Genomic DNA, 21,484 nt, shown 5'->3' with positions numbered 1-21,484 from the left:
CCATGTGTTAATTTTTCTGGAAAGTTTGATTTTAATTGGTTATTTGATGCTATAAAAAAGGGGTGTGACATCATGGTTGGGTGCTGCTGGCGATGGAGTTGGGTGGGTGTATGGGTGGGACCTCCATACCGAGGCTCCACACCCCGATCACTACTGCACAGACTCCGCCTACAAATGACATCACCAGCACAAGATGGCACCGTGATCAGGCCTAATGGCAGGACTTCTTCGTGGCAGTATTGGATTTATAGGGTCTTACATACAAACAGTGAAGTACTTTGATTAGCCAAAAACAGACATCCCCATTTGGTTATTTTCTATATAAATGGCTTCCTGTTCAGATTTCCAGAAAAGTTATATCACTTTCACAATATTAAATCACATACAATATAAAACTGTGTCAGTAATATCATCATTCTTTAAGCTGTATTATGGTATAAGGAGTGGAGTGTGTTTGAAGAGGCTACTAGCTTAATGCTAAATGTGGTTTGTGTCATGGAGCATTGTGTCTGTGCCTGGGGAATGTCGCTGAACTGGAATTCTTTCTTGTTCTTCCGCAGCATCTTAGCAGTTGGTCTATTATCAGCCAATTGTGTCCTTAATTTGACTGACAGCTACTAGCATTGCCTGTCAGGCTCCTCTGCTTTGAGCCTAGAGAGACAACAGGCTTGATGTGAGTGTTAATGACCGCGTTATAAAAGAGATAATAGCTGCTGGGAGCCACTAGGCGAGCCCCCCAGTGCTCACGGTGGGCTTTAAAATTGCTCATTAAAATTGAAGAAAAAGTCTAGACTAGCTGCTGTGACTTTGACTGAGTCCATCTGTCGGTGCGGAACACATTTCAGGGCCCAAGACAGACTGTGCATGTGTGGTCCTTGTGGATACCTAAGAGTGCTGTAACCCTAGATGCGTACAGGGGCTCTTGAAAGTCCCACATGTTCAGTTGTAAAGTAATATGTGTTGCGTTGTAAACTAATATGCAAAGAGTGTTAATACCCTGACCTGGACTGCACTTCTTACTTTCATTTACCGCACTGTTACACTCCCAGAAGAGCCAAGTTCCTTCAGTGCAGCTTTAGTTATTGATATGCATTAGCACGTTCTCTTCCTGTAACTTCAGGTGCTTGATCACAAATGGTGACTTTGGGCTTTATTACATCCGTAATTGTCTGCCCAACGCTGACTCTTAGATACTGGCTCCAGAGTAGCTTCAGGCTGGCTGATGTCTTGATGAAACAGCTCTTCATTGGCTGTCAAGTGCAAGAAGAGATATAATACCCAGGGTCAGATGGAGTGTGATAGAGAAGTGGAGATAGAGATGTCTTGAGAAAGATGCCCTCCAGTGCACACACACACATGCACATGAACCCAAACAGTGAATGAACCCAAACAGCAATGCAGGAATACTGCCATGTCAGAGGAAACCTGCTGTGTTCTGTTTCACCTTCTGCTGGCAGAGGATAACGCTGAGGGCTACTTTATAACTCTGTACTATCACCCTGCCTGAACACTTGACTGGCTGTGCACTGAGTAATACTGTCAGCTGATGCCTGTGCTGATGATAATCATAATCATAGTTGTGTGTATTTATGAGCCCTTTGTTGCAGATATGTAGTAGTCACTCCAGCATAGTTCAACAGTGCCTCTGTGTATGAATTATTCACATTCACCCGGCCCATAGTTCATCATCCATATTTAATGGTTAGGATCGCATACTCCTAACTGCAGCTTTCTGTTGACTAATGGAACCGTTGAACACAACTAAAGTCACAAGATGCTGATCAACGTGCACTTCATGATTGATGAAACCTTGTGTAATTCTCAATCAGGCTAGATGGATATTCTGTGAGGACTCTGTGGGTTAAATGTCAAAGTTTAGCCCATAACAAAGATGAAGCTTTTGTTTGGCAGATTAAGCAGATTAAATGGTTTTTCTCCTATACAGGTTTTGGGATGTTTTTACCATATACGGGCTGTGCTGCCAGAGTTCACTACTGAGTTTGAATTAACATTGCCCAATTAATTACCTCAGGTCACTTTGACAAGTAGCTGTGGAAAAAGACCATTTAGGGACATTTCTGCTTTCTGAAGTTTCACCCTGTATTTCATCACTGGAAACATTGTACCAATTATGGAGATCTTCAAAATCTCCTCACATTAGATTCTCTTTAATGTTTGATGAAGTTTTGCAAGCAATCAGCACTTTACATTCTCAAGGGAAATATGGTGTCTCTTTGCATGAATTAGCAGTGATGGACCTTATCATAAAGAGCTGTTGAATCAGTAACAACTCCTCTTCTCAGAGGAATGTTTCAGCGTTTCATATCCAGTTCTGTCCAATTTACACGTATGTTTACACAGACACAATGGAGTCCAGTTCCTCACAAAGGCACTCTAAGGATTTTCTGTGACAGTGTTTCCTTCACCCATTTACTTGATCCAGACACATTATAAGGAAAAATGCAGCCAGTGCAGGTATAAATGTGTCTTGATCGGAATGTGATCAAATCCGCCTGACCACATCAGGAAGTAGTCTGATTCGTGCTGTGTTCAGATCTTGTGTTCAGGTAGGCGTGAGCACAGTCTGTACAATGTGGTGGCATCCGCGCACAACAGAACATTGATTTGTTTTATAGGTTGTTGTTCAAATTTGGAGATCGAGCAAGTGAGAAGGCTGAAAGAGAAATCTACCTCTAAACCTCTGCTTACTGAGTATACATCTGTTCTCTGCCATGAAATCACCAAATTGTATGAACAATTAAAGCATTAGAGCGGGGAATTGAATATCCAGTAAGAAATAACTGCTTGTGTGACATGTTGCATCTGTTCAGCTGATCTGCTGTTAAGAAGGCGTATAATTTATCTAGTCACAGAGTAGCCTACACATCAGTACTGCAACACACAGGACAGCAAACTGGCACAGTTTGTTCTATACCCTAACTGACAACTCAAAAAACTGTGATTTGTGAGTTTTATGCTGATTTGCTGTCACCTGAAGTTACTCACATGCAGGTTTTGCTCTGGAGGACACAGATCTGATCTCAATGAGGACAATACGAATGCATAAACATACCTGGTGTAAGCGCAAAGGCAAGAGTGGATTCTTTATTATCTGGATAACGTATCTGGATACAGATCCAATTTTAATACCAGATGTAACAAAATGAGATCTGTATCCGGACTAGATACAGGTCCCATTTTATTACCAGATAAGATATTTGATATTGGCCCATTTTGTTCCTCTAAATCAGCTGATCAGTTAAAAATTAATTAAAAAAGTGATATGAATCGTTGTTTATATTGTTTTTGATTATTTTATTTATTTATTTTTATGAGATAGAAAATGATATTTCAAAATGCATAGGATTCCTAATTAATCATTATTTTTCATAATCTGAGCACAGCAGGCAGTGACACTTTGCGCAGGACCATTTCGCATCTTAACAATACAATGCAATAGATGTTTGCTTTTGGCCCATGGCCCACCATAAAGTTTCAATTTTGGCCCTCCAAAGGAAGATATTTTGGCATCGGTGCTGTAAATTGTTGGGGACCCTCGGACATTCCAATTGTACCTCATTAGATACAAACAGCATGCCACTTGTGTTCTTCTTAAGATAGTTAAAAATGGTAACAACATGACTATAATTCTTCCCCCTAACTGTCTGAATATTAATGCATTGTTTTGTTTTTGTCTTGCAGGGTTTACTTGAAGATATTCACACAAGAGTTTGAAAGAAAAACACTGCAGCTTTCCCAGCAGGCTTGAAAAATCTCCTGGTTTAGTGTGTGTTTGTAAAAGCTGGGAGACGTGTGGCTTTCTTTGATTAGTACTGCACCTCAGTGGGCTCTAAAGAAAATGTAGGAAATGGTGAGGAGGAAAGTGAGGACAGAAACTGTTCTCTAACAGCTGTGGTCTCACCCATTTGTGTTACTGTGAAGCATCTAATAAAAGGAGACAGGGAGACAGAGAGCGGAAGAAAAGTGGGAGAAGGTTTGACCAAAGGCGGCCTTCAGTCACCTGCCGCACTGGAACAACAGCCTGACGGATTAGAAGGGGTGAGTGGGTGACCACAGAAAGAGAGAGAGACGGGGACTGACGGAGGAGCAAAGGTTTGGAGGAGGAGGAGGAGGAGGTCTAGGAGGAGTGGGAAAGGCCATTTCCCATGGCTACTGACCCAGGAGAGCCCACAGGCACCGAGGACTCCTCGGAGAAACCTGATGGACAGAGGGAGGAGGACACGGAGCGGGAGGGCAGAGCTGACCCACAGAGGGAGAGGACACACAGCACCCCCTCGGACTTCCCCTCCTCCCAGACTCAGGAGAGGAAAGCAACAGGAGGAGAGGATGGGGGAATCCGAGGAGGAGGAGGAGGAGGGGAAGCCAGCCAAGCGTCTGAGGAGAACCCGGTCAGGCCCATTTCACTCTCCACACCTTCCTTACCAGTCGACACAGGCCAGAAACGACTGAGGAGGGAGAAGCGCTTCTTCAGGAAGAGTGTGGAGATTTGCGAGGAGGACGATGAGGTGGTGGTGCCCCCAGAGGCGCCCCACAGTGCCCCCCACCTGGAGCTGCGCTCTTCAGAGTCAGTCTTTACCAGCAGTGTCCAGCAGCAAGGGGTTGCTTCATCCTGTGCTGCCCTGGGCCATGACCCATCCTGTCCCAGCTCCAGCCAGGAGGCTGGCAAGGATGCTCCTTCCTCCACTCCCACCCAGAGGGGGAAGGAGAGGGACCGTGAGCAAGAGGAGGAGGCAGAGATGAAGGCTGTGGCCACCTCTCCTGGAGGCAGGTTCCTCAAGTTTGACATTGAACTGGGCAGAGGAGCCTTCAAGACTGTGTATAAAGGCCTGGACACAGAGACATGGGTGGAGGTGGCCTGGTGTGAACTTCAGGTAAGATGAACTGCTCTCCTTTCTTTTCACACTATGATGCCAAATATTCAACCATAATCATGATTTCTGCATTAGCTGGCACAATTTGCTGCAAGATAAAATAAACCAAAATAAACAATGCACTTGAAAATTCCAGAATGCCCAAGAGAGAGTAAACCCAGAGAGGTAAAAGGAAATACTTTATATCAACAAATAATAGAAGTGTTGGTGTGCTCTGGAGCCCAGTGCTGTTCTTTTGAAGTGAATCATATTAGACTTGTCCCAGGAGCTCTTTCTCCTGAAATCTGGAAATCTTGGCACGTTGTCTGCTTGCTATTCATACTGCGAGACTGCAGTTCAGTGGAGACGGGGGGTGAAAAGGAGGAGCATCGCTTGTAGTTGAGTGACAGCACAAAGTGAAAGCGGAGGCTTTGCCTTTTCTAGGACTGTTATAAATAATACAATCATGGGCTGTCAGTGCCTCTTACTGTCGTAATAGGGTATCCTATCAGAAACAGCATTTTCTGCATTAGCCTGAATGAGACTCATTCATTCATGACGCTTAAGGGAAATGGATCGCATTATTAACACTGTGTGTTTTAGGTGTAGTGATTTAAATCAGGCAAGGGACTCCTCACAGCTCTTGAGAAGAAATGTCTTGAAAGGTCTAGAAGGTGTGTGTTCACTCTGCCTTGTTACTTTATATTGCTGTTTATTTCACTAATCAAGCAGTCAGCGGGTTCAAATATGAGAAGTTTGTGTTCTTATTATAAAGTATATAGTCAACATTTTTTTGCTAATTAGGCTAGTTTAACATGCCCCAGGGCGCAGCATGTCACAGCCTACTCTTGTCTATTGTGTAACGTAATGAGGTATGAAATGGAAATAGTCAAGTTAAAGAGAAGCTCAGTATGGGATGCATTTTCTGAGCACAGAGCAAATATGAAGTGTAACTCCACTGTAAGAAACTCTTTGTCGTGCAATGACATTGCAGTGGGAGGAAAATAATGAAATTTGATAAATGTCTAACACCAGAGTATTGTCAAAGGCTTCACATATTGTCGACATGCTGAGAAGTAATGGGAAACATTGTTAGATGGTGTGAACATGTGGTGGGAGACAGACTTGTGGAGGAGAGAAGAAATGCATCCCTCTGACTCTTGGACCCACAATAGAGAGCAGTGTTATGGTAAGCCATCTGATTTGACTGCTGGCTTTGTGTGAGAAAAGTCAGTCATGTGTTTGGTTTGGAGCTAATTCCAAAACAAGAGCCTTGACTAATCCTTGAGATCAGGCTCTGTCTGTTGGACTAACAAGCAGCAGGCATGCCCCATCACCTTTTCTGGTTTTATTCTAACACCTAGTGAATCAGCTTCACACCAGCAGGTGGGCTGTGCTGCTTGGTGTATCATACCGCCACAGCTCCTGTTCAGTCCTTCTTAAATACTTGATGTAGTCTTTTTTCAAGAAACCTGCTAAGCTTACAAGGGTAACCCGTTTCACCTTGAATAATAATGTTATAATATATCTTGCCAGCAGACAGCATTCTTTCATGGCACCACCCTGTATTTTGCCTTGGCTCAGGGTTGTGAACAAATCCAAACTGGTAAAGCATTTTCGAAAATGAAAAGACATTAGGCTTATGCTGATTTGCACACCCATATTGGATCTGTGATATATAAGTTGTCCACAAATACATTGAGTCAAAGTAAATCTCGTGGACAAAAACTGTTTTTGCTGTTTATTTGTCTATAAGCATGAGGACATGACTGATCAGAAATGATAGACAATTAGAAACACTATGCATATTTTACAGTCTAACAAGATTTGAAACAGATAGGCAGACAGCCTTTTCGAGAAAAACAAACTGAGATTCTGACACACAGAGCAACAGCAAGGAGAAGGGGTAATGGCTGAGTGTGAGAGAGGGACACGCAGGAGGTGATGGTGAGTTGGAGAGAGAGAGAGAGAGAGAGATGGGGGGGACGGCGAGCCGTCAGAGGATTACCATGGCATCCCTCCCAGAGAGCAGTCATGTAGCTAACTTACCGCATGCAGGGAGACGCACATACACACAGACAGTACACAGTGGCGTGGTCACACGCCTATAGATGGATCCAGTTCTACATTCAGTGCAACATTCTAGTCACCCAGGTCACATGATCTCTCCTATTTACTCCACCTGAGCAAAGCGTATACACAGTTTCAATGCAAAGCAGTGTTCAAGTGCCTTACACCTGCATTCTTTGTAATGGCCAGTAGGGGCAACTCTAGTGGTTGCAAAAAGGAGTACAATTGTGTGTAAGCTTATGCTAATCACTTTATTTATTACCCGAGTAAACATTTTTATTACGTGTTTACGGCCCCTATCGCTAGTTTCAAGTCTTCGTCAATACAGCATGATGTTCATTTTGTAAGTTATGTTTCTATTTAGAGAATAATAGGTTATAAAGCAGGGTACCACAAGTCGCTACCACGGCGTGTCATTGGGTTTTCAGTCAGATCCAATCGGGAAAGAATGTATTATCCTGCCCAGGCCCACCCTCTTGTCCGAATATGATCACTCTGGTTCCAAAAAAAAAAAAAAAACCTCAAAAAGATGATGACAGCTATAATGCTTAACTTGAGCAAACTTGTCAAGGTGGCTACATCCATTTTTCATGCTGACTATGGTGGCATTAGTATGGATGATAGTAATGAGAATAATAATGATTAAATAACGGCTTTCTGTGATAATGATGGGCTTGATGCAAGCGTTAATGTGTCCTGCTGGTATTGGATGCAAAGATGGCACAAGACAGACAGCTTTGGTTTAATAAGATGACTAAATTCTTCATGCTCTTGTGATTTTACAATTTAAACAATAGTCATTTCCAATTATAAATGCAGGCCCCAGTAATCAAACAACAGGCACAGAGGACATTCTGTTAATGTATCATAACGCTGTCAGACTATGGACAGTCTGTGCAACGCTCCCAATTTGAAGGCACTGAATGGGATGGGATAAACAGCCTGTACGTGATTTGCTAGAACACCATTTGATGCCATTGCCACTGTCCTGTGAGACCGCAGCCTGGGAGCACCTAGCTCCTCTCCTCCTATGTCCACAAAGAGAGGGAAGCCAGGGGATTAGCTGTCCAAATGCAGCTTGAAAGACTGTGTAATTAAAGTTCACAGTGCGGACACCATCTCTCTTCTTTCCTCTGCCTTTCCGTGGGAATTCCATGCCTGAAAGGGCAGAGCTATATGTCTCCTTTACTACACCTTCAGTCCAAAATTTGCCATCCATCCCCCAAAGTGGATCTATGTATATGACTTGTACATGTATTACATTTTTGTTCAATCTGTTGCTCTCTGTCCGTCTGTGTCAACATATGCCACTGTATGTGTCTGCCTGTCACCCTCCCTCTCTCTTCCTCTCTCACCCTCCCTCCCTCCATCTCTCCCTCCATCACTTTTTGTCTGAGTGAGTGAGCATGCAGAGTGATCCAGGGGAGTTAATTACAGTGGGTGCCTGTAAGGCTGGAACAAAAACCCTGCACAGACAGCATAACTCGGGCAGCAGAAACCAGACTGGTTCAACCCAGCCATCCCAGACTGGTCCAGCTCAAATCAGCTCAGCTCAGCCAAGCCATACTCACAGGAGTACAAACACTAGAGCAGCATTTAGGTTTGCAGTACTGAAGGTTGCCACGATGATGATTACCACCTTAAATATTTGATGTACTTGAGTTAACGTGTGTTGTTATCGAGCCTTTTGGATTTATGCCTGCAGATAAATGTCAGCTTTGAGGGTTTCCTGCTGCAAACACTGTGCCGTGATTCTTAGTAAAACGGCTCATCCTTATTAAGACCATTAGAGAACTTTGACATGGTTAACATTAACATTATTGTTCAGTGTATAGCCCCTGTGAAACAGTCGAGACCCCTTGTATACAGTTGAGACCCTCAGTTCGGCAAATTACATGATAATTGAGCCATTCACAAGGCTGACAGGTCACCTCCGGTTGCTGCCAGCTCACTGCCTCTGATGGAAGTATTCTACATAACAATATTATGTGCAAAAAAGACTTTACAAGGTGTTTCTTTCTGGTCATAGTTATTTGGCTCAGTGTAACAAATAGCAACAACCAGTGGGAGGAGTTGGAGGTGATCTTGTTTCTGATTATGAAAAACCAGTTTCACTAACTCAGGTCAAATAATGACAGGCTATTGATGCGTGACTAAAATTAGAATAGGCTGAATCAAATGGGCTACAGCTGAACTGACTAGACTGGGATGGAATCGATCCAACCAAACTGACCCGATGGATGCTCAACTAGGGCACCGACAGTTGGCAAGTGTCCCTGAGGCTGAGGCCACATTACCTAACCGGCCACTGAGATTCAATTTCTATCGAATGTTTGAGACATTACCACAAAACGCTGGCATTAGCTGCACAGCCTAATCAAGATTGAATAAATCTGAAACACTTATGATCAAATAATTATGACGTGATGAGGGTTGGGCGATATGACGGTCTATACCCTGTAATGGTGGAAATGTGTTCACTCCTACTAATAATACGTCACCTAAGAGGAAGTGGCTAGTGCACTGGCTAAAGGCACGTATGAGGTTAGTGAACTTGGCCTCCTGGCCAGAGGTTCTAATCCAGCGTGAGGGCCAGCCCTTTTCCAGCAATCTATCTTGTTAGTCTGAGCTGTTGTAGCTTACAGTAATCTAATCCTAGCCACCCGCCACCTTGGATTTTCAAACACTGACATGCTTACTCCCACGCTGCAGGGCCATACACACTACATACGCCTCATAAATGTACAAATGTCAACCTACAGTAGGAAGAATGCCCCCCTATTTGTTGATTGGAGCCCGAAAACAGCCCTGTTTCTCCCACTGTAGCTGAGGAACACTCCTCCATCTGAGTGTAATGACGGACGCCAGTTAATCTTCTGTAGTCTGTATGATATCTGACTCTCGTACAGTGTTTGCCAGAATAGATGTTTTATGGCTCAAGTGCTTTGGCATTCATGCCCCATGACCCCAGCCACTACCAAATGTGCCTAGTAAGCCATGTCCTCTCCATTTCCTGTTTTATGAGACTACTTAACCTGCAGCTTGACCTTCTGCTCTACCACATGTCTGATCCAAAAAAATCTCACGGTGTACAACCAGGTCTTAGGTCTTACTCTGTTTACCAAGTTATAATACCTAGGCCCCTGCCACTAAGGCACCACGTGACAGCAACATTACATTACGTGGCACAACAGCGTTACATGACCAAACTGAGTATGTAGGTGTGAATGAAATAACAGGAACACTCAAAGTATTAAGGAATTATTTCCGGATACCCATTTGTGAAATGTTCAGTATTTGTTGAGGCTGCATCAAAGGGGTGTTCCTGTGTTTCCTGATTTTGTAAGGTGATCCAGGTCCACCATCTGTGGCCAAAATAAGACTAAGATCAATCACTGCCACAGGCCTAAGTCAACATACTGTATCTCTGACACAATCTCAGCAAAAACATCACAATCTTCTTGAATCACATTTATTTTTCTGGTGTTCTTGTTCATTTCAGACTCAGAAAGCGTCACATCACCAGGCAATGTAAATGTGTCTGTGACGAGGTGACACAGTACACACAGACTGACAAACAGCAGCTTGTAGCTGCCTTGTTTCAAAGCCAAGGTATTCATTAGGATAACTGCCTCTTACATATGCATATAAATGTATCTATAATTTTTGCAAATTGTTATGATTATTCTGTCTATATTACAATGTGTTTATAAGCTAAAGTATTTCCTCCATAAGGTTAGAGAAATGGAGAACAATCAGGCTGATTTAGAGGAAGAAAGACTTGGCCAGGCACCACAGGGCTGTATTATGGCCTCCTGGGCTGCCCTTTCTCTACCAGACTTTCTGTCTGTTTGTTTCTCCCTTGCTTCCCCATTTCCTTTTATCTGATGGTAGAGACACTGTTCTGTCCCCTTTTCTCCTCTGGTGTGCCATTTTGTTTGTCAGATCTGTTTTATGACTTGCCGTTATGACAAAGATGGACGGATATACTGTAGCATACAATTCTAGAATATTATCATCGTTCATTGAGTAGTATTCACTTAAAGCTGTCACATAAGTCACTGTGAGTGAGGCCTCCTAACAGCAGTAAGTGTATTTGGGTGTGTTAAGTAGTCTTGGCAGTGGAAAGAAGAGTGCGACACACCTGAAAAGCAGGTATTGCCTTTTTCATACAGATGTTTTTGTTGTGTTGTTGTTGTGTTTCTGTTTGTGTGAATGTGGGTGTGTATGGGTGTGTGTGTGTGTGAGTGGCTATGTGGACAGAGATTAGGTTTGTGTGAGCCCGTCTAGACACAAGCTCTCTAACTGAACTCTTTGCAACCTTTGCTGACCCTAAGGCTGTCTAGTGCTACACTCAGAGGGAGACACAATAAATGCTGAGGAGGCAGCAGACAGGGACACAGGCAAGCACTCTGTCTCACACTGTGCCAGACAGTGAGGCAGAGTGATGCTCTGACTGAGGAGTGAGACAGAGGCAGTGCTCCCTGACAAAATAAAGCACATCAGAAAGAAAACACATGTAGAGAAGGGTAGAGATATTATAGAGACAGGCAGCATCGGGACCTAAGCATGGTTAGACACACCTGCTCGCAGTCAGGTACACACAGTTGCATAACCATGCATGCAAATAACATGATGTGGTTGGTGTCAAAGGAATGACAGCACATGTGTAGCCTTAGGCTGGGCAACTCATTCTTTGCCATAATAGTGCAAGGAGGAGCTGTCCTTTTGTTGATGCTACTTCCCTGTTGAGAGAAGATGGGTGGAGGAATTGTCCCCACCAGTACTTCCAGAAAAGGACACTGAACCAGTAAGACACAGAGAGCAAACAACGTATGAAAAGATGAAGCGCAGACACAGGGGGAAGAGAAGCAGAGGCACACAATGATATAAATATAGATGTAGGGACGGGGAAACTGCATTATGTGAAAATCTGTTTATTTGCATCCAAACGTCTACAGCACACCGCCTCCATTTGGGTAGCTTTGTGTAAAAGAAAAAGCTGAACATCAATGGAATCGATCAGTGGAAAGCCAGTGTTATGATGACTTCTATCTATAGTGAGGTCTGCTTGTGACAATGGCTGCCATCCGACTCCCCCACAGATATTAAGTCCAACACACTGTTTTGTTTTTTCTTTTGCTCTTGCATAAATAGTTAAAGGTTGTTTGTTGTTAAATACAAAAACAAGGAAATTAACTCTTAAAATGTGCTTTCCATTCGAACTTTTCAGTACCATCAAATAATGCCCACAAACTGCAGGTCACACGGTCAACAAAGGTCAAAAGACCACAGACCTGAAATGCTTTGTTATTTGTACACATGGAAATAGCAGATAACAACAGTTGCTCGCAACAAGTCACACTGTCATAATAGGGCCAGTGAGGATTTCCACTATTGTAAAAAGCTTTGATTGTGAGCATCGTGTTTGCTTCTTCAGTATTGTATGACCATCACAACACTTGCATATTCATAAGCGCTGTCCTATTGACTTGATATTCAGGTAATTTATGGATTTTTGTCTGAATACAGTAGATATCATTGGTGACAGCACCAAGGATTCAAGAGAATAGAAGAAACAGAAGAGTACATATGAATACACAAGTAATTCAAGACATAATGGATTTTTTAAATTTTATTTTTGAACTGCAGAACAGAAAACCTTCACTGCATAACGTGTGTGAGTCCTAGGTTTTATAAATAAGCTACGCACCAGTGTAACAGAGGGATTAGTCAGTGGCTGTCTCAGTTCCTGTGGGATGCTGCCTGTGCCAGTGATTTAGATTTCTGCTGCGTCCATTCTGGCCGCCATACTGGGGATGTGTGGCAGATGCAGTACAAATGTGTTTTATAAAGCTTCTGCTTGGGTGTTGTCTCAGCACTGCTGCAACTATATATTACTAGTACCATCTAGTGGCAGTCAGTGTTAGTGCACAGTCATGGATGTGTTTTCAGGTAGCCTCAGGGTGTTTGTAGGGCTTATGGAAATAAAATGAATCAGTGTTTGCAGTTTTGGAATTGCCAGTCTGTATATAGGAAGAGCTCTCTAAAGCTCTAGGGAAGCAAATGTTCTCATTTATGCCATATAAATTGTTTTTTATCTCTCACCTCAGGACCGCAAGCTGACCAAGGCGGAGCAGCAACGTTTCAAGGAGGAGGCTGAGATGCTGAAGGGACTCCAGCACCCTAACATCGTCCGCTTCTATGATTCCTGGGAGTCTGTGCTCCGTGGCAAGAAGTGCATCGTACTGGTCACTGAACTCATGACTTCGGGAACGCTTAAAACGTTAGCATGACCTCCTCATATCTATTCTCCTTCAGCGACAGCTCACTATTATTGTGTCATTTAGTTTGGTTGTTTGAACTAAAAATAACAAAGCTGATATACAGTATACATCATCATGTACATGTCAAGAAAGGTCTAGAAAATGTATTGAAGTTTCTCAGACTGATGTCATCTGCAGCAGTGTTCGTTTTGTCGACAGTGCAAACCGAACTCCAGTACTCCTGTCTTCATAGTTTGCAGATATCATCACATGGCTCCATTGTTCAGTAAATATTTGGCAGTGAAGCTTAATCTTCTCCCAGAAAAATAACATGGCTCAAAGCTTCAGCAAGGAGCATTGGTGGGAGACTTTCTTTTCATATTAATTAAGTTATGTTGAACATACTTTGATTAATGTTTCTACTTATCCATTCAAATTAATCTAAATTCATTACGGACAATATAATATATAATATAACTTCACTTTAGTGATTCAAGTGAAGTTGCATGTCAGATAATCATGATGCATTGGAATTCAGAGGGATTTATGCTCTTGTTTTGTCTCTCATGGAGATCATCTAGCTGTCTATCAGTGGCTGATTACACCATTTTTCCAAGTTTATCTACAAAATCCTGCTTTTGCTCTCTCTGCACAGTTACTTGAAGCGCTTTAAGGTCATGAAACCCAAGGTCCTGAGGAGCTGGTGTCGGCAAATCCTGAAGGGACTTCACTTCCTTCACACCAGGACCCCTCCAATAGTCCACCGGGACCTCAAATGTGACAACATCTTTATAACAGGCCCAACAGGCTCAGTCAAGATAGGTGACCTGGGATTGGCCACTCTAATGCGGACCTCCTTTGCCAAGAGTGTTATAGGTAAGCAGACCAAATGCTTTCGAGAACAACGGCAGGCAGGTAATATAGCCACATCAGCAAACTGAGTCAGAGCCTAGATATACTGCTCAGCACTGTTCATATTTTTCACACAGGGCATCAGCTGCTCAGGGTTATAGATTATTATTTACAGCGTCATTCTAAAATCCATATGCATGCACTTAATGTAAACAGAGACCACTGATGAGATGTTGGCACTGTGAGCTAGCTTAATCAGTGCACTGTGAGTACCATTTAGCTCAGTAAAGTTTAACTCAGGAAGCAAGAGCACTTGCCAGGAAGCTTGTTATCAGAGTTTCAATTGAATTTCCATTCTTCCATTGACTTTGGGGCATTAGTGTTCTGTGGACAGTGTTATGTGACAGTAAATACAGATCGTAAACATTGGTTGTGGTGAAATAGTATTTTAGCTTGTTCTGCTTGTTATTGAGCCGCAATCTGGTCTTAACAGGAACTCCGGAGTTCATGGCTCCAGAGATGTATGAGGAGCACTATGATGAGTCTGTGGACGTCTACGCCTTTGGGATGTGCATGCTGGAGATGGCCACTTCAGAATACCCTTACTCTGAGTGCCAAAATGCTGCTCAGATCTATCGCAAAGTCACAAGCGTGAGTCTCCCTGACTATATTACTCAGCAGTGTTGACATGTGTTAAATGTGATTCCAACTATCTGGCTCCATGGTGAAAATATCTACAATGGTAATATACAATAACCCTGAACGAGAATCTTTATGTTAATTTCCCATTCCTTTTTCTACAGGGTATAAAGCCAGCCAGCTTTGATAAAGTCAATGACCCAGAGATCAAAGAGATCATTGAAGGCTGCATTCGTCAGAATAAGAGCCAGAGGTAAGCAGGTTTTCCTCTCATAGCATGACGTATTGCACTGTCAATTTCTGATCAGGCTATCGTAAAAGATACTGATGCCTGTTTCACCAACCCTGCTCTCTTATTGTCGTTCCATTACAGACTCTCCATCCGAGACCTCCTGAACCACGCATTCTTCGGGGAGGACACAGGCGTCCGGGTGGAGCTGGCAGAGGAGGACACAGGCACCCAAGACTGCCTGGCTCTTCGGATTTGGGTTGAAGAGCCTAAGAAGCTAAAAGGGAAGCACAAAGACAATGAGGCCATCGAGTTCAGCTATGACCTGGAGAATGATAGCGCTGAAGAAGTGGCTTTAGAGATGGTGAGACAGGGTCCAAGAGTGTCCAGTGTGGGTAGATTGGGAAAAGGCTTTGATGCTTAAAAGCTTGAATGAAGGTCTGGTGAGGGAAATCCTTCAGCTCATTTATCAGTCATTTCAAGGTACCTCCTTCTGACCTGGATTCCCTCAGCTGGTCTCTGGTTATTAATAACTCTCTCTCTCTCTCTCTCTCTCTCTCTCTCTCTCTCCCTCTCTTAGGTGAAGTCAGGATTTTTCCATGAGAGTGATGCCAAAGTGGTGGGGAAATCTATCCGGGACCGAGTAAATTTGATCAAAAAGTCACGGGAGCGTCGGCAGCAGCAGCTCCTCCAGCAGCAACAGGGCTTGGAAGAAAGACGAGACTCCACTCTCACCTCCTACACCTTTTCTCATCCATCCTGCCCGTCCTCACTGGGGCCAGGGGCAGCTGGACAGACGGGAGCAGGAGGCGGAGGAGGAGGTGGAGGGCAGGAGTCTGAGGAGCTGCCTGAAGTGGACCAGCATGTCAGGCATCAACATATTTTCAGTGGGACAACCCTTAGTCTGCCAGGTAGAGTACACACCTTCATGTAATATATATGTTATGTTGTTTATGTATCATGTTAACCTTTAGCTTCTCTGTATTCCTCAATAACACCATACATTGTTTGCCAGCAATCTAAGAAATTGGTTAGCCTACTCATGATCGCTCAGCAGAGAAGCTCTAATCCTGGATCTTTGTATCCCATGAGACAGTGACTTACTGTCAACAGTCAAAATATTGATAAAGATCTGAAAAAAAATCACAGATCATTTTGCTGGTTTTGGGCGCATAGTCAAATACTTTGGTGAAGTTTGATCAAACATTTGGCCAAATGGAAAATATGCACGTTGGAGCACCGGTGGTACAGCTGCATTTCTTTTGACGATTGTTCCAGTCTGCCGGTTCAGCTCCAGCAACAGTTTCTTTGCTGGAACTTCATCTTTGAGGAATTCAGCAGCATCACAAAGCCCATTTGGGTAGTCATAGTTTTAAAGTTTGAAGCAACATAATCTAAAGTTAAACCATGATTTAATCAGGTTTTAAAATGTCTCTGTGTTGATGCAGCCCAGTCTAATGGCGACTTGGTCAAGTATGTGTAGTTCATGTTTTTTATATTCCTTCTTATTTTTTTATTGTCTTTCTGTCAGAAGGCGAGAGCATTGGGTCTGCCAGCTGTGAATCTTATGCAAGTGGACAGAGCCAGGCATACTCTCAGCAAGGGGAATCATACACCCATTCCCAGACTACCCTCCCTCCTACAGCATCTGTACGTCTTTGCATTGTTTTCATTTCGACTACAAAACACACCAGACTGATTAATTAACCCTTGTTTTAAATCCTTGTATTGATAAATATGGACTGTTTTCTTGCACTACAGAGCACTGGCGCTTTAACCCATCCTCAAATGGTTCCCATTGGTGAGAGTGGAAGTGTTCCAAATGTACCTATTGGCCAGAGTATTAGCATGTCCAGCATGTCCATAGGCCAAAGTGGAGGGGCACCTGTTGGCCAGACGTTTCTTCAGCCCAGTACCATGGTTCAACAGGTATCAGCAAGTGTCCCTCAACAATATTTTCAGGTGAAACGGGTGATCATGCTTATTTGTTTTAAAGTGAAAGCTATATTTACACAGGGGCTACAACATTTAACATTACTATTAATGGAAATAAAGCTATGGTCTTACTACACTGTCATATTTTGGGTTCTTTTCTCTCACATAACTATTTACCCAACTACAAATCATCCTCATAATCCTCTGAGATCATCTGACTGTATGCTGTACCGGGTTTCCCCCGGGAAATTAGTTAGCGGGGGTGGTAAGATGTAATGGTCTAGTAGCCTCTGTCATCAAATATACTGTATAGCCTTGCTCTTCTCTTTTTACCTGAGCGTTAATTTTCACTTCATTAAAGTGTATTTGCTTTTTTAATTTCAATTGTGCAGTGTGTATTTCAGGTGAGAAAGCCCACCTCCGCTATAAAACACTGGGGGAAACCTTGTTGTATATAATTACATTTGTTGATAATTGATGCCCCTTGCCAAAGCTTATTCTTACCTAATTTTTCTACTACTTTCTTTTCCTTCTTCTTTCAACAATCATCATTCTGTCACTATCACTGAGCAGTCACAAACATTCCCATCAGATGCATTTCAGACTGCCACTCCCCATGGATCAATGGTCCCCTCACAGTCATACATACCCCCTGTTTCCCCACAAGCACCCATTAATGTTCTCACTACATCCATGTCAGTCAGTGATCCTGCTGGACTAGCGGGGACCATTGTGCCTCTCGCTCAGCAGACCCAACCCCCTGCCACTCCCATGCAGCTCACTGACATCATTCCCCAGGCAGCACCCCAGCAAACACAGCCTGTCGTGATCCCTCAGCAGACTATTGTCCAACAACAACAGCTAGGGATGGATCCCCAGACCTCCACCCTTCAGCAGCAGCCGCAACAGCAAATGGAGGCCCAGGCCACTCTGCTCGAACAACAACAAGTTAGTACCACTCATCCGCCGACGGAGCAGCATCCACTGAGCCTTTCAGCTCCAGCTGTCCAGACACATCAACATGAACCTCAGCAGCAGATCTATGTACAGCAGCCTGTTCCACCTGTCCATACAACTCCTCAGCAGCAAGTATTACCTACACAAACAGGTATGGAGCAGCGAGCTATGTCTTTACCTCATCAAGGGGAGCAAACTCAGACTTACAAACCTCAACCAACAGGGGATCCTCGTGAGCAGACCATGATACAACCACAACAACTGCAGCAACAGCTTCAGCAACAGAAAACTATGTTACTACAACAACAACAACAGCAACAAGCTTTACTGCTTGAGCAACATCAGACATATGTCCAGCAACAGCTTGATCAGCAGCAACAAAAAGCATTGCTCCAACAGCAGCAACAACAGGCCCAACTACAGCAGCATCAACTGGAACAGCAGCAAGCACTTAGACATATGCAGTTGTTGGATCAGCAGCAGCAAACTCTTATTCAACAGCAAGAGCAGCACCCACAACAACCACTTTTACAACATAAGTTAGAGCAGCAGCAACAACAACAGCCTCCTTTACAGCAGCAGCAGCAGCAGCAGCAGCAGCAGCAGCAGCAGGCCCAGTTATATCAACAAATTGGACAACACCAAGGTGGAATGCAAAAAGAACCAGAGAAGCAACAGCAGCAACAAATTGTATTGCAGCAGCCACCTCAGCAGACACAACAGCAACAGGAACAACAGTTGCAGCAGCAAGCCTTACTCCGACAAATAGAACAACAACAGCAACAAGCACTGATACAACAGCATTTGCAACAGCAGGCAATTTTACAGCAGCAACAGCTGCAACAGAAAGTTCAGCTACAGCAACAGCAGCAGGAGCAGCAACAAGTGCAACTCAAGCAGCAGATGGAGCAGCAGCAGCAAGCTCTGCTGCAGCAACAGTTAGAACAACAGCATCAGCAACAAGTCCTGTTACAACAACAACAAGCAGAGAGGTTACAGCAACAGGCTCTGATACAGCAACGGATTCAAGAGCAGCAACAAGCAGCCATCATTCAGCTTCAGCAAACAGAGAAACAAGAGGCTGTCCCTATTCCACAAAGTAACAGTGAGCAGCAGATTCAGCAGCAGCCAACTGATGTACAGCACGCGTGTGTCCCACAACTAAACCCCTCTCAGTTTCCACCTCATGCCACTCTGACACAGCAGCAAGTGATGGAGCAACAACAGCAAGTGATGGAGCAACAGCAGCACGCAGCATTGATCCAGCAGCAGCAAGCATTTGTTGCCCAGACTCAGCATCACACCTCTGTAATGGAACCTCATATCCCAGTTGGGGCTCCAGTCAGCACTGAGATGATTCAGCACCCAACTCAAATTGTCTCACAGGCCCAGGTCCCCATGACCATTCAGAATACGCAGATCCCTGTCCCGACATCTGCTGTAGTCCCAGCTCAAGTCCTGGCCCAACAGGAACAAAGTGAGGCTCATCCCCAGAACCAGGCTCAGGTCCCTGTCCAATTTATAGCCCAGTCCACAGTCCAAGCAGCTCAGGCTATGACTGATGCCCAAGTTACTCCTCCAGTGGCTGTGATCCAGGGACAGACACACATCATCCAAACCCAGCAAATTCCTTTACAGACTAGTTATCCAGGACCTGCCACTCAAACACAGAGCCAAGTAACCTCCCAGCCATTAATCCAGACTCAGCCTCTGCACCTGACAATTAGTCAGTCACAGCCACCACATGGCCAGGGCCAAACTCTGGATATTCAGATGATGGGCCAACCAAGCCAAGCTACTGTCCAGCCTCCAGCTGCAGTTACTTCGATTCCCAATCAGATCCAACACGAGACAGGACTCATGCAGCCGCAGCTCCAGCAACAAACTCAAGTCCAGCCACCTATCCAGGTGCATGCTCAGGCTGCTGCTGGCCTTTTGACCCCTCAATATGTCCCTCAGCCAACCCACCAAGCCATGCCATCTGTACAACAGGATGTATCTCATATTACACAACAACAACAGCAGCAGCAACAAGAGCCATTACTGCATTATCAGCAGATAATTCTGTCTCCTGGCTCAGCTGGAAGTGTTGGAACTATAACAGATAGCCTGAGTTCTGCAGTTGAACCTGCTAACTTTGTTGCCACTCCTCATCCTGTGCAGCAGGCTGGGCAAGCCTATGTTCCAAGCCAAACGACGCTACATCCAGTTGTTCAGGCCCAGCAGCAGCCCCTAGGAAGCACTGCTGACCCCTCAGTCATCCAGCCCATGTCCCAGCCTACTATACCCCAGTCGACTGGGCAGTATCAGCAACAGCTACAGAAGCTCTCTCAAGTGCAGCAACCTCTTGCTCCACCTCCTCCACAGGCACAGATACTGTCACAGCCCATCCCAACCCCTATCCAGCAACCACTTCCTCCAAAGCAGGCTTTGATACCCCTTGATGAGAGTCAGCTGCCCACACCTGCTTCACATCTGGTGACACATGCTGCTGCACAGATTTCCTCCAGTAATGTAGCTGGGCCTCACTCCCAGAACAGGACCCTACCCCTCTATAGTCATCTAGTGGCAGGCCCCCCTCCATCTCCACAGCACCAAGCCAAGCAGATGCTGCCAGCTCACACACACACACAAACCAGCATTCAGGCCCAAACACACTCCCAGACACAGACTCATGTTCAGACACAGGCTCATTCTCACACTCAGACACACTCTGAGATGCCTATTGCTGAACAGCCTGCCCTGCCCCATGCTGTCTTTCCTGCACAACAAATGCCCCTCAGCCCCTCACATACTTCATGTCCCCCAACATCACTACCATCTCTTCCCTCCCTACCATCCTACCATCCTGCTGCTGCCCCTGTGCCAGAGCTGCCTACATCTCCACCAGCGGCCCAGGTAACCTTACCAGGGCAGGCCGACCCTATACCCACCTCTCCTCCGCCTGTCACTACTCTACAATTGCTTGATTCTAATGCCCCCAAACTGCCCCAAGCCTCGCTGCAAGACTGTGACCTTTCCCTGCTGGGCATTGCTCAGGTACAGGAAGAATGAGAGTTTGCTGTTTTAATTGAGAAATACTTTTAATTTGCTGACATACTGGCAGAATGATTGAGGAGACTGCTATCTAATTATTTGAAAAAGCTGTGACTGCATTTTTGATTCAGACTAACAAATTTTAATTCTTGAAATATGAGTCCATTTATAGAACAGTATAAGTGTTATTAAATGTAATATTATCCTATATTACATTCCAGCTTTGCATGCATTGCGTGTTGCTAATGATTTTTTTTGTTGTTTTTTTTTTTACTGTGTACCTGCGTACTCCTTTGCGTCTGTGTTCATGTTACTCTACAGGATGGTCCGTACCTGTCAAGTACAGAACGTCATTCTTCATCAGGGTATGTCCAGTATCCTTACTGTCTGATGTTAACTCTGTTTACCGGTAATATGTCTGCTCGTCCAGACAAAAGCTATATGACTACTGGAAGATTCTCAAAGCCTTAATTGGAAACAGCTTAACATGGCAAAAGAAGTAGATGTTAAGTGTAATTACACTTTTACAAGTCTAAGCTTATTGGGCTGTGTATTCATATTCTAATCATCTCTTATTTTTTCCTGTTAGACTTATTCATACAAGTGTTGCATGTCGGATTTACCAAATT

The 21,484-nt window shown here is 44.2% G+C and overlaps 1 protein-coding gene across 10 annotated transcripts in view; it reads left to right on the top strand.

Moving 5' to 3' along the window:
* wnk3 (WNK lysine deficient protein kinase 3) overlaps window positions 1-21,484 on the top strand; it is a 38,343-nt gene that overhangs the window by 5,974 nt on the left and 10,885 nt on the right. For 6 of the 10 annotated variants that reach the window (XR_013077750.1, XR_013077749.1, XM_076742195.1 and 3 more), the window contains exons 2-12: window positions 3,703-4,892; window positions 13,055-13,227; window positions 13,863-14,083; window positions 14,553-14,710; window positions 14,863-14,951; window positions 15,072-15,291; window positions 15,508-15,838; window positions 16,459-16,577; window positions 16,689-16,889; window positions 17,436-20,858; window positions 21,177-21,220. Coding sequence is in view for 8 of the 10 variants with exons in the window: in XM_076742195.1 (XP_076598310.1) it covers window positions 4,167-4,892; window positions 13,055-13,227; window positions 13,863-14,083; window positions 14,553-14,710; window positions 14,863-14,951; window positions 15,072-15,291; window positions 15,508-15,838; window positions 16,459-16,577; window positions 16,689-16,889; window positions 17,436-20,858; window positions 21,177-21,220 (5,705 nt within the window). In the remaining 2 variants the exon portion in view is untranslated. The remainder of the gene's footprint in view (window positions 1-3,702; window positions 4,893-13,054; window positions 13,228-13,862; window positions 14,084-14,552; window positions 14,711-14,862; window positions 14,952-15,071; window positions 15,292-15,507; window positions 15,839-16,458; window positions 16,578-16,688; window positions 16,890-17,435; window positions 20,859-21,176; window positions 21,221-21,484) is intronic. The other 4 variants (XM_076742193.1, XM_076742194.1, XM_076742199.1 and 1 more) reach the window with 4 other exon arrangements.

The sequence above is a fragment of the Chaetodon auriga genome, chromosome 10 (assembly GCF_051107435.1).
Source record: "Chaetodon auriga isolate fChaAug3 chromosome 10, fChaAug3.hap1, whole genome shotgun sequence".
NCBI classification, from domain to species: Eukaryota; Metazoa; Chordata; class Actinopteri; order Chaetodontiformes; family Chaetodontidae; genus Chaetodon; species Chaetodon auriga.
Note: the sequence above shows the minus strand (reverse complement) of the source record. Positions and strands in the feature narration are given on the sequence as shown.